General features: G+C 42.9%; 1 protein-coding gene across 3 annotated transcripts in view; it reads left to right on the top strand.

Moving 5' to 3' along the window:
• The window catches only part of SUSD1 (sushi domain containing 1), a 171774-nt gene that overhangs the window by 77120 nt on the left and 81718 nt on the right, over window positions 1-12936 (top strand). For all 3 annotated transcript variants that reach the window (XM_025041553.1, XM_025041557.1, XM_025041551.1), the window contains exons 13-14: window positions 6319-6415; window positions 9682-9940. In XM_025041553.1, the coding sequence (XP_024897321.1) occupies window positions 6319-6415; window positions 9682-9940 (356 nt within the window). The remainder of the gene's footprint in view (window positions 1-6318; window positions 6416-9681; window positions 9941-12936) is intronic.

The following is a 12936-nucleotide window of genomic DNA, read 5'->3' as shown; positions in this document are numbered from 1 at the left end:
ACGAACTCCCACCCTTGGAAGAGACCCAGACAGTCAGAAGACTTTCACATGTTGGTTATGCCATTTTCAATCCAAGTCAAAAAACTTGTAGGCGAAAGTTTCTTCTCATAGGAAGAGAGACAACCAGGGAGGAAAAAGAGGGGAGAGAGAGAGAGAGAGCAAATACATGCATGAAAGTAAAGATAAACCCTCGTGCTACACAACACGGTGAGCGTATGAGGTTGAGCATTTATTATGGAACCAAGAATTCTGGAGGAGAAAAGGGTAGAAAAGATGTAAACGAAATCATTCCTCCCCAAGTCTACCTTTAGTATGAAGGCTGGCAACTTATACGGGAAACTTCCCGTCTCTACCCACGTACGTACGTAATGAGAAAAAGAGGATGTACCTTTTCAGATGTTCAGGAAAGCAGCTGAAAACACAGGTGTGTCCCGAGTATTATCAGGCTGTCCCTTTAACAGAGGGGTCTGGTCAGTATAGCTCTCGATTCCCCCATAGGACTAGGGACCACCGCCCCTGCCTCTGACACTTTCTCTCTGATCTCTCTTACTATGAGATGTCCTCAGGGAGGACCATGCAGGACTAAGTCTCTCGAGCTCTTCTACCATAGGCTTCTCTTCCATGGTTGGCTACCCACAAACCATCCAAGGACAGCACACTCCTGTGTTTTCAGTGAGACCCCCTGTGTCCTCAGGCTGGTTCCAGGGTACCTCGCTATTCCCGCTGCTCCCCCGGGCTCCTGGGGGCAGAAGCTGCGCCTGAGTTAGGAGAGGGACTGTCTTTCATCCCAGCTGTTTTCCTCTTTGTCCAGACTCCCCCAAAGTCCTTTGTGGACACAGATTCTTTGACGGTTAGAGACCTAATGTTAGGTCAGGCCAGGAGGGACACACACATGCCCTTCCATATCTCCATGGGCCACCTATTCCTCTCATCCGTAGAAATCTCCCAACTACTTTCTAGCTTCAAACCGAACCCGAACCCCCTCCCCTCAAGCAAATGGTGATATGGGCCTGAGTGCCTCCCAGCTTCTCCCACTGAAAGCATCCACATCCTTGCTTAAGCCCTGCTGAGACAGGATGATACACCACAGAAGAAAACAGGCTGGATGTGTAATTCTCTTGTGTTAATATTAGCTTCTACAAAATATGAGTAGGAAAGTTTATATCAGAAGAATATGTGTCTATGTGAAGAGGTTGTTTAAGACGTGGCTTTGTTTCAGAAAAACTCTGAACTTTTGAATTTGACTGGAAATGTTAGGCAAAGGATTTGCGCCTGGAAAAGGTAGCACCTGATTTCCCAGAAGAAAAGTGAATGGAATTTCCCTTCCGAGTGTCTCACATTAAACTAAATCTTACTAATGGGACCAGGAATCCGGAACCGGGATTTCCGTGTGCTGTGTGGGTGTGGGGAGAGGCGTACTGCAACTTAAAAATTTAATTCAGCGAATATTTGAATGGTGATGTACAAACACCCGTGCTAAGTGAAGGGGATATAAAAACGAAAGGAAGATTGTCCCTTCTTTCTGGAAGGCCAAGTCTCATAACTTTATCGATAGGGGAGATGTAGCTAGCCTCATGACAGCTGATGACTTATGGTGTAAGCTACCAGTCTTTCTATTGTCATCAGTTTCAATCTATCATGCCGTGCGTGGGTGGTGTGATTTCTCTGGCGAGGTGCCAAGAATTAGAAAAGGATCATTATGGTGTCTTTTTTTTCTGTATCTTTATTTATGTGTGTTAATTCCTTGCATTTAGTTGAAGTTTATAGAATAAAGTTGGGACTTCTGTTTAGTTTTGGTTCAAATAAAAGTTTCTTCTATTTTGTTTTTTCTCATTTTGGTGGGTTTTAGAAGGAATTTTAACTCATTTGCATTCACTTACCTCCTTTATCTTATTGATTTTAAAAGTTTGCCTATGTTAATGATATTAACCTTCTGTTATACTTATCACAACCCCCCCAGGTTATTTACTCTTTAATTTTCTTTTCAGTATTCTTTTTGACATTTAGACATTTTAAATTTTCATGTAATCAATTATATTGATTTTTTAATAATTTCTGCCTCTGGTCACGCCAAGAAGAGCCTTCCCCACTCCAAAATCAGATTAATTTTTTTCTCTCTAATATTTTCTGATGTTTCTTAATAGTTTTGCTTTTCACATTTAAAGTTAGATCGATTTGGAATTTGTTTGGACGTATGGTGTAAGGCTAAATTTACATGGTAATATATTTTTTTCCCACCAAGTGAAAAGCCAGTTTCCCATCAGCTTTGGAAAGATTGTTCATGCTACACACTATATTCTTGTACCTTACTATTACAATTATTGTAGTTTTATAATATATTTATAATATATTTAATATTTTGCAGGACGAGTTCCCCTTCGTTGCCTTTCTCCATACTCGTCAACGTTTTCTCACATGGCAGCTCCCACATTTTCCTTTGTCAGGTGGTTCAGTTAGAGAATAGACAGTGTTCACAGTGGTAGTGAGGGTCTCATTTCTGAGTCTCCTCTCATCTCACATACCCAGAGTGCAAGAACCACACTCTCCAGCCCAGACAGGACCTGCTTCTTGCCTTAGGTCTGTTCGGTTTAAACCAGCCATGAGGCTAATGGGAAGGAGGGCAGCTCTGCCGAGGACAGCAGTTCCGGGGATGGGAAACAGTGCCTTGGGAAATATGGCTAGAAGTTAAGGTTACTTAAATGTGGCTAAGAAACATCCTGATGACAGTTCAAGCTTTGCATTGAAGGGGTCAAGCAAACTGTTTAAAATATGAGGCGGGAAAGGCCTTAAGCAGGCCGAGCAGAAAATAGTCTGGAAGTCACATGCTGATTGAATCAGCTGGGTGGTAGTGGCACATGTCGAGCTGCAAGAGAAAGGGCAGTGTGACAGGGAACGGGCAGGGGATGGACGGCTTCCTGCTTGTTCTGTGGTTCTGCCTTCTCCGACCTGAGTGAGCACTTTGTTCTGCTGTTACTTGAGGGTGGCGAGAAACCCAGCGGTTTTAAAAGGCTAGCCAAGAGATTAGAGGAACCAGATTAGGGGAATTATTAATCTCAGAGAGGAGCAAACAGAGGAATAATTTAAAAGACCCTGAGAAGGGTTCTCACACAGAAAAGGGTGAACAGTTAGTTCCCCCTCTGGGCTGAAAACAGGAAATGTGTGACCAAAACTGCCTACTGTGACAACAAAACACCACAAATGAAAGGGCATTTCGATGGTAGCAGGCAGGGCAGAGGGCAGAAATTCTCAAACCGGAAGGGACACATCCCCCTGGGGCACATAGTAGGGGCTTTTCAAACTACACTACCCTTTCCCCATCTCTGCTGCAGGCCGTCTTCCTCGGCCTGTCAGCTAGGGAATCTCTTTCTGGACACCTTGGAAACAGCGTAGACCCTGAACACCTTCGTTTGAGGCCTTGCCTGTCAGCAAGGGCTGCTCCAGGTGACCTTCTAGGGTCCCTGGCAATCCCACAGGTTTAATATATACTCTGTGTAACCATAACTAGGTAACATTGGAAGACATTCTAGATTTACCACTGTTTAACAAAAGCTTAAGAGACTCTCATCCTTCCACTTGGTCTTAGATGCCTAGATTTCCCGGCAGTCTGCTCTGGGCCCTCATCTTTTCTCAGACGCATTTATACTGTCCCCTGGGTAACCGTGGACTCTCCTACTGATGACCGACTCCATTATCACCACCACAGTTTGCTTCCAACCTCTGTGATGCAGGACAGGGCAAATTCTCCTGAGTGTGTGGTGGGGGTGACGGGGTCTCAAGCTCTGCACAAGGGTATGGAGGGGTAGAGAGAGAGAGAGAGAGAGAGAGAGAGAGAGAGAGAGAGAGTAGAGAGAGAGAGAGAGAGAGAGAGAGAGAATAAGTTCTTGGCTGAATGCACAAAAGAATTCAAACACATGCCAGTGTTAGAGTCAAAAGGCAGGTTTATTAGAGGAGGGATAATGCTCCACAGAGCGTGGCCTCCTCTCAGAGGCAGAGAGTGAGAGAGCCTAAGAGACTGAGAGGGACAGATAGAAACAGAGACAGTGACAGTCAGAGGACCTGAGTAAAAGACACTGAGAGGGACCCCGAGTGTTTGGGGAATTCAGTTTGTATATCATTCTTTAGTTCCTGTGAGTTACAGTTTAAAGACTTCGTTTACCCATTTCCTACGATGATAGGGATGTGAGTTACAGTTTAAAGACTTCGTTTACCCATTTCCTACGATGATAGGGATGTACAGTGAGAAAGGATATGAATAGGTAGCGTGAAAGGCCTGCTGGCAATTCCCAGCCTGTGATCCATGGGTTCCCCATGTTTTTAGCCATAGGGAATGAATGATTCTATTTTAACAATGGTTTTCCTGTTTTCCCTTCACGGGATGGGGAAATGGGTTGTTAGCAATCCCAGCAGAAATCTTCCTTTGTTCTGCAGGTTTCCTCGTGGTCTGGCTGCTCATCAGCACATTGCAGTCTCTGAATGTAGCCTGATTTAACATTGTAGTCCTCTTGCCTCCTTCCTGCTGGACAATTCCACAAGCACTTCGACCTTCACAGGTCTGGAAGTGAGCACTTCTGAACCCCCGCCCCCCCATATGCACCCAACACACACACCTTGATGAAGGACATCACCACTGACCCAGCCGTCAAAACCCAAGCCCAGGTTCCTTCCCCTTCCTTATCTTCCATCACATTTTGTTCCATCTCCCCCAGGAGTGTCTCTTCCATCTCCATTCTCAGTTCCCGTCACCTGCTTCAGACCTCAGGCATTTCTTACCTAGATTTCGGATGACCTATACTCGTACTATTTTCTAGTTCATCCTCCAATGAGCTGTATTTCTAAAATATACATCTGAAGAATATTTAAATGACTTTTCCTTATTTCCAGGACCTCAGATCTGACCTCTACCCTACCTCTACCCAGCTGGGACTCAGCCTCTCAGCCATACTGAACTACCTGTGGTTCTGTCTGTGGCCACTCCCTCTCTCACCTCCGGCTTCTGCATATTACCTGTTCCTGTTATTTGATAGGCTCACCATCCTGCCCTCGGCCAGGTGTTCTCCCTCTGCACTCCCACAACTTCCTATAATGTTATCATAGTTCTCAGCACCACACATTTACAAAACTGTCTCCACGTATAGACTTCAAGGTCTTGGAAAGCAAAAACCATGACGTCTGTGGCCGTTTCTCCCAGCCTCACACGGTGCCTGGAGCATAGAGGTGGCTGATAAATGCGTGCCGAATGGCCATGTATAGATAACATATTTAATAGAGCTTTACAAACTATCTAAGAAGATCTAAGTTCTTATTTATTATAATTTGGATTGAGAATTTCTACCCCAAAGCTATTTTCTAATTGGGTGATAAAGTCTCGACTGTCTGTTTTGGCCTTCTAGCCCTTGATTTCATGGTGACAGAGTTCAGGGCCAGGGTTGGGGGCATTCATATTTTATGCTCTTCCTCGCTTCCTCCATCTTTCCCTCCTATAAATCTCATCGACTTGATAGCACTGTTGAGAAGATTAAATAAGATAAGACATACAGGGCACATCTAGTGCATTTGGTCTGTGCTCAATACACCCAGGCTGTGTTCCCCGCCGCGGCAGAATGGCAGCTGGGGCACGAATGTAACTTCTGGTTAGATGGCAGAACACCAGTGTCAGACAATTAGTGTATTCCACTCCCAGTGAGAAATCTGGTTGCTGGGGAGAACAAGATACGGACAGAGAGATGTGTGATTGTAAAGGATCTAGAGGTCTAATGTGCTGGCCGTTCCCACCAAATAGGGACCTAGCTACCAAGTAGGGTGCCCACAGCGCCCACCCTCTGTCAGTGCGAGGGTGTCGCTTTTTTAAAAAAAAATTTACAGTAAAATATATATAACATAAAATATACCACTTTAACCATGTTTAAGTACATAAACTTATTTGCATGAAGGACATTCACAATGTTGAAAACCATCACCACTATCTATTTCTAAAATATATTCATCACCCCAAACTGAACCTCTGTTGACCATTAAGCAATCACTTCCCATTCCCTCCCCACCCGCTCAGTCCTTGGCAACCTCTAACGTGCTTCTGTCTCTACGAATTTGCCTGTTCTAGATATTTCACATAAGTGGAATCGTACAATGTACATCCTTTATGTGTGGTGTATTTCATTTCACGTGTTTTCAAGATTCATCCATGTTGTAGCATGGGTCAGAATACGCGCATCACTTCTTACATTAAAACTTTCCTTTCGATGGCCCCATGAATGCCACTTTTTTATGCTTCTACTTGTTCTAATAATACCCTTTGTTTACTTTTCCGTGTGTTTTCAGAGCCTCCCCTTCCAGAAGTAGACTTTTTCACAGTGCATGGAGGGCCTTTACCACGCCTGAAGCTGAGGACGGCCAAGGAGGAAAATGGACCTATCAGGTCAGTAGTGGCCCCTTTTCCCATGGTTGCTCAGTGATCCTCACAGAGTGTCTTGGAAACTGGGGGTGGCTGCACTTGAATGGCTGGGGCAATGCAGACAGGGCCCCTCTTTTTTGTTTCCTTGGCCACAGACTGGGCCTTTAATCCCAACCAGCACTCTCCCAAACAAGTAGAGAGACTTCTAAAGGACCAGAGACAAGCATTTGGGCAGCTTAGCTTAAGAAATTCCTTTGGTCACTGGACGAGCATCGATTGGGTGTCCGTGACATGTCAGGCATTATCCTTTGCACTCACATCTGCATGTATATGTTAGTGATGATGGCTCAGTGGCATTGTTTCATTTACCAAAAACAGAATATATTTTCCTTGACTTAAGGATGACCTTTGCGTGTGTGTAGTGACTTCTGAAAGGGTCATTGGATAATTCTTTTAATTCATTCATGTATTGCATTATGAGCAGGACGCTGCATAGTTAACAAATGCTTCTGGGATTCCAGATAGTAGTAGGATGGAATTAACTTATCTCAGTTGGAGGACTGCATTATGTTCAATGAAGCATTTTAGTTATAATGGTCACGGTAGGATTAAGAAAGCAGAATTGTTCCCCTTTTCAGAGGAAGGTAGAGATTCTCCTGGAGAGATAAGCAACTTGCTCATCTTGCTAACAGAACCTTGCCACCATTGATGTAACCTACATGGCATGGCCTTATGCCTCTCTTGACTTGTCAGTCTAGACAATGACCCTCCAATACAATCAAGGTAAAAATAAATGTTAGATATTATTAAAAAAAGAACATCGGGAAATATTATCTGTGTGTGCATTTATAATGAAACTTAGGCTTTTTTTTTTTGTCTTTCCATTAGTTTAAGTGTAGTAAACTGAACTTAAAGGTCTTTCCAGGAATGGATATTGCCTAAATTGTTATGTTTCTTGATTACTGACAAGTGACTGGGAGGCACTGTAATTCTGTTGCTATAAAGAATCACTGTGATATCACTGCCTCAGAGAATTTGCAAGAGCAAATGCAACATTTGGATCAAATAATTACGTAAGGCAAAAAGAAGAGCCAAATGACAGCCTATCCTTGTGGCTTGTGCGGGCCAGTGCCTCCAAAACAGGAAGTGGAGATCTGTGAGTCATTCAGGGAGGGTGGTGGTAAGGACGAGGGGAGGGAGGAGTGATGTTCCCAACAGCTACAACTGCTTCTCTGACGTCATCTGGATTAATTGCCGACAGGCAAGTGGGGTGATTTCCTCCGCCTGACTGCTGTACCTAGTTTGAGCTGGGTGTAGCAGCTTTGCCAGTGTGTGACAGGCATGAATCTGCTTTGTGCATTGTTAGGGGGCAGTGATTTAGGGCACATGGTGGAGCAGGGGCTCTCGGACCAAGGCTTTCTTCCTTAGCTTGGTGATCTTGGGTGGACTCTCTCAACGGTGGTGTCTCCCACCCTTGCCAGATTACAGGAATCACCTGGGCTGCTTTATCAGCAAGACAAACTCTCAGATTCAACTGCTGGAGATTTCAATTCAGTAGGGGGGCTGAAAACATGTATAATTATCAAGCAATTTAGGTGATTACGATCATGCTAACCCGAGAGACTACTTTCTGTCACGTGAATGGTGCCTCTAGTGGGCAATGTACAGAACTAAATAGTTCAGGTGAACCTTGAACTTGGACTCGAACACCACCACCCACATGGAAAGACGAGAAGGATTTGGAGATGTGCTTATGGATAGGATGAAGCTGCTGCAACATTTACTTACCTGCGGCCGTGATTCATGGAGATATGTTAAAGTTCCCAGGGAAGTTTGTTGCTACGAGTGTTTCCTTGTAGGCAATAGGTGCTTAGTAAATGTTTACTAGTGGAGGCATCGATAGCTCATTGCCCTGCAGGCTTTACTTTCTCCCTTTTGCAGAAAGCCCTTTGCTGACAGTGAACACAGACTTTGTGGAAATCAGGGCGCTGAGGACACCTATGATGTTTGGGATGGAGACTTTCCAAATCCTACACGTACTTGGCGGTGGGTGGAGGGCTCCTTTTTTGTAACCTAGTGACTTATGGAAAGCGGGAGATGGGGACACCTATGATGTTTGGGATGGAGACTTTCCAAATCCTACACGTACTTGGCGGTGGGTGGAGGGCTCCTTTTTTGTAACCTAGTGACTTATGGAAAGCGGGAGATGGGGCATTAGGTTTGTGGAACAGAAAGTGTATATTTACTGGTAAAATAGAATTACGTGGCCTAATGAGTTTTGGAAATCACCCTAATCATATTTGGTGCTGATGAATGTTTGTCTTCTTTACTGAAATTTTAATTCAAGTAACATTAGTGCGGGTCAATCACAGCCAAAGGCCTGTGTAAGGACTTACAAAGATACAAGAGTTAATCATTCAAATCCCTGCTGTCGAGCCTGAAAGAGAAAGCAGATGTTCAAACACTGATTACACCAGAGGCAGGAGATATGCACTGAGTAGATGGTAATTAAAAGGAAGACATGGTTCATTCTCAGTGAAATTTTATTCTTAGACTTCCTTTCATTGACAGGTTTTCTATCTGGGGTAAATAATAACAAAACCCATGACAAAATGACAGCTGATTGCTGATGTGTTTCTATGTCCACAGTTAGGAAACAGTTTCACAGCGTACATGTGACATTTTGCCTTTCTGGCTATTTCAGGATATTGTCAGACTAGGTTAACTCATGGTGACTTTGGACTCCTTGCTTCTCAGTGATTTGACATGAACTTTGGTATCAGTTCATGAACTGCAGGGATCACATGAGTTCCATGTGAGGTTACCATGTGATTTCCTGGAGCCTTTTTGCAGACTTAGTCTATTAACTCTTGCAGGCAGGCAGCCTCCACGCGACTGCTAAACCCTTTCCACAGCTGGGCTTTATTTTGCCCACATGAAAATCACTGATTAGATTGACTTAATGACATGTATGCCCAGGGAAGTGATGAATGCAACAATTTCTCCCAGACAAAGAGGATCTTCTCGGCATCCGCCGGCAGCCAGAACATGAAGAGACCCCTCTGCCAGTGTCATCTGGCTTTAACACTGTAGGTTAAAAGTGGAGTCACTTTACTGTTGGAGCTGTCAGACTAAATCTCACATGAGTGAGGACTTTTTTTTGGTCCAGTGTTGTATCTCCAGTGCCTAGGAAGGTGTTTATCTCATAGCAAATGCTCAATAAATATGTGTAAATGAATGAACGAATCCCTTAAGCAAGAGTCTGATAGAAATTTTCTCTTTCCTTCCAGTTCGTACCAGGTGTTAGTGGTTCCCCTGGCCCTCCAAAGCACATTTTCTTGTGATTCCAAAGGGATTACCTCATTCTTTAGCAACACTTCTGACACTGATGGATATGTGGCTGCAGAACTACTGGCCAAAGATGTTCCTGATGATGGCATGGAGATAACTGTTGGAGACAGGCTATATTACGGGAAATACTATAATGCACCCTTGAAAATAGGGAACGATTATTGCATTATATTACGAATCACAAGTGAATGGAATAAGGTATATTTCTATAAAAGCTCTTATGAACTCTTTTCTTCTTCACATGAAATTTGAATGTTTGAATATTTGTTTCCAAATATTTGAGATAGACACTGCATGTAATAATTATAAGAATGTGTTGAATACTTTGCCTTTAGAAAAGACAAGCAGGCAAAACCTTTACGGGGAGGTTGATAGTCTGGACTTCCTGGGGGACCTGGTTAGAGCTGCATTAGGACTGACCTGGTTTTGGTTCCCCCTCTTAAGCCTTCACAAATGTCCTCATTCTACTGCACTGCTGAAGCCTGAGTCGGAGAGGAGCATCTCTGTCACTTCCATGTACCCCTGCCGGGCCGCTGCCTCCCCTCATTCTCCTGGAAGCACAAGGGAAAGGCAGATTAAGCTCAGCACTGCCCTATTTTCTGCTTCCCTCACTTCCTTAGCTATTGCATAGGCTCTACGTTCCTCTCCCCTGTCCTTAGAAAGGCTATGTTCTTTCATGGGACTTAGAACTGAATATTCATCACATAAAATGTAAATATAATGAGCTGGACAAGGAGAATAGCAAGAGCTGGATCAGTCAGTCCGGGATGGAAGATCTTCTGGAAGAACCATTGTGATGGTTGCCCTAAGCAACCATCCGTGAGTTGGGTGTGTAAATTCATATGGGTTGGTAATTGAAACTGGAAAAATTATATTAATATTCATAGAAACATCTCTCGACTGACGACTTTGAGCCATTCTGAGTGAAAGGTTGGACACATACTTAAAACCGAAACACTATTAAATTCTGTATAAGACATGAGTCTAATGTGCTGTTATCATGCTTGATATAAAACCAATGGGTACTTTTAAGAATATGTCCAGTAGCAAAGAGGTCTGGTAGTGTTTTGTGACAATAATGTAGGAATTAATAATTGGAAGATTAAAACCCAGAATGTATTGCCTTGAACTTGTTCAAAAGATATTTATGGCTTAGACAAGGCCTTCTTGCGGGAAAATTACCTGGAGATCCTGGTTTGGCGTTTCTAGCCATAGACACAGCACTGGCCGTACAAAATGAGTATAATTTAGAGATTAGTCAGGGAGCTGCTGTCCCAGATTGAGACTTTGGTCTGGAAGAGAGTATTCGTCAGATTGGGCTGCTGTTACAAAATACCATAGATTGAGTGGTTTAAACAAGAAATATTTATTTCTCACAGTTCTGGAGACAGGGAAGTCCGAGATTAAAGTGCAGGAGAATTTGGGGGCCCTCCTCCTGGCGTGCAGACAGCAGCCTCCTTGCTGCATCTTCACATGGTGGAGAGAGAGCGAGCTCTGGTCAGTCTTCCTCATCTCGTGCGGACGCCAATCCCATCACAGAGGCCCCACCCTCATGACCTCATCTAAACCTAATTACTTCCCAAAGACCCAACCTTCAAATACCGTCACGTTTGCAGTCAGAGCTTCAACATATGAATTTTGTGGGGACATAAACATTCAGTCCATAACAGAGGGAATGAAGTGGGAGATCAGGGTAAGAATTCTAGTTTATAAGAAACTTTCCCATGATGTCATCGTTACCCGTTTTTCCTACAACTGAGCAGAACATGCGCTCATTCTCTGAGGTGCTAAAGGGGACGAAGCAGCTTTGAAAAAATAATTTGGACTTGCATATTTGAATTGCAATTACTTCCCCCGTGGGTTTCAAATATATTAGCGTTACAGTCATTTAAAGTGGGCAGTTCTGTGGTTTGTAGTGTGTTCACAACGTTGTGCAACCATTACCGCCGTCTAATTCCAGAATATTACAGTAGTAATTTATTTTTAATTGCAGTAAAATACACATAACAAAATTTATCATAGCAATTTTTTAACTGCACAATTGAATAGTATCAAATACGTTTACATCGTCATGCAGCACATCTCCAGAACTCTCTTCGTCTTGCAAAACCAAAATTCTTTAGCCATTGAACAGCAGCTCCCCAATCCTCCCTCCCCATAGCGCCTGGCGATTACCCTTCTATTTTATGTCTCTATGAATTTGACTACTCTAGGTACCTCATATAAGTGGAACCATACAGTATTTGTCTTTTTTCGATTGTCGTATTTCGTATTTCACTTAGCATAACATCCTCAAGGATTATCCGTAACATGCGTCAGAACTTCCTTCCTTTTGAAGGCTGAATGATATTCTGTTGTACGTATGTACTGCATTTTGTTTTTCCATTCATCCGTGAGTGGGCAGTCGGGTTGTTTCCACTTTTTCGCTATTGCGAATAATGCTGCTCCGAATATGGGTGTACAGATCTGCCTTTAAGTTCCTGCTTTCAACTTTTTGGAGTATGTACCCAGAAATGGAATTATTGGATCATATGGTAATTCTATTTCTAATTTTTTAAGGAGCCACCATACTATTTTCTATAGCAGCTCTTTAGGTACCATTTTACATTCTCACCAATAGTGCGCAAGGCTTTCATTTTCTCCACATTCTTTCCAGCATTTGCTTTTTTCTGTTTTGATGATGTGTGTCCTAGTAGATGTGACGTGGTATCTCATTGTGGTTTGGTTTGTGTTTCCCTGATGATTAGTGATGTTGAGCATCTTTTCATATGCTTTTGACAATTTGTGTATCCTCTTTGAAGAAATGTTTATTCAAGTCCTTTGCCCATTTTTAAACTGAGTTATTTATTTCTTTGAGTTTTAGGAGTTCTTTAGCTATTAATCCCTTATGAGACAGACAATTCACAAGTATTTTCCATTCTATAGGTTGGCTTTTGACTCTGTTGATAGTGTCCTTTGGTGCACAGAAATTCTTAATTTTACTGAAGTCCAATTTGTCTTTTTTTTTCCTTTTGTTGCCTGTTCCTTTGGTGTCATATCCAAGAAATCATCGCCAAATTCAATTTTATGAAGCTTTTTCTCTGTATTTTCTCCTGAGAGTTTTAGGTCTTATATTTAGTTTTGAACCATTTAATTTTTGTATTTGTTGTTAGGTCGGGGTCCCACTTCATTTTTTTTTTTTTTTTTTTTTGCAT

Source organism: Pteropus alecto, unplaced genomic scaffold (genome assembly GCF_000325575.1).
Source record: "Pteropus alecto unplaced genomic scaffold, ASM32557v1 scaffold111, whole genome shotgun sequence".
NCBI classification, from domain to species: Eukaryota; Metazoa; Chordata; class Mammalia; order Chiroptera; family Pteropodidae; genus Pteropus; species Pteropus alecto.
This window is presented reverse-complemented; position numbering and strand designations above follow the sequence as displayed.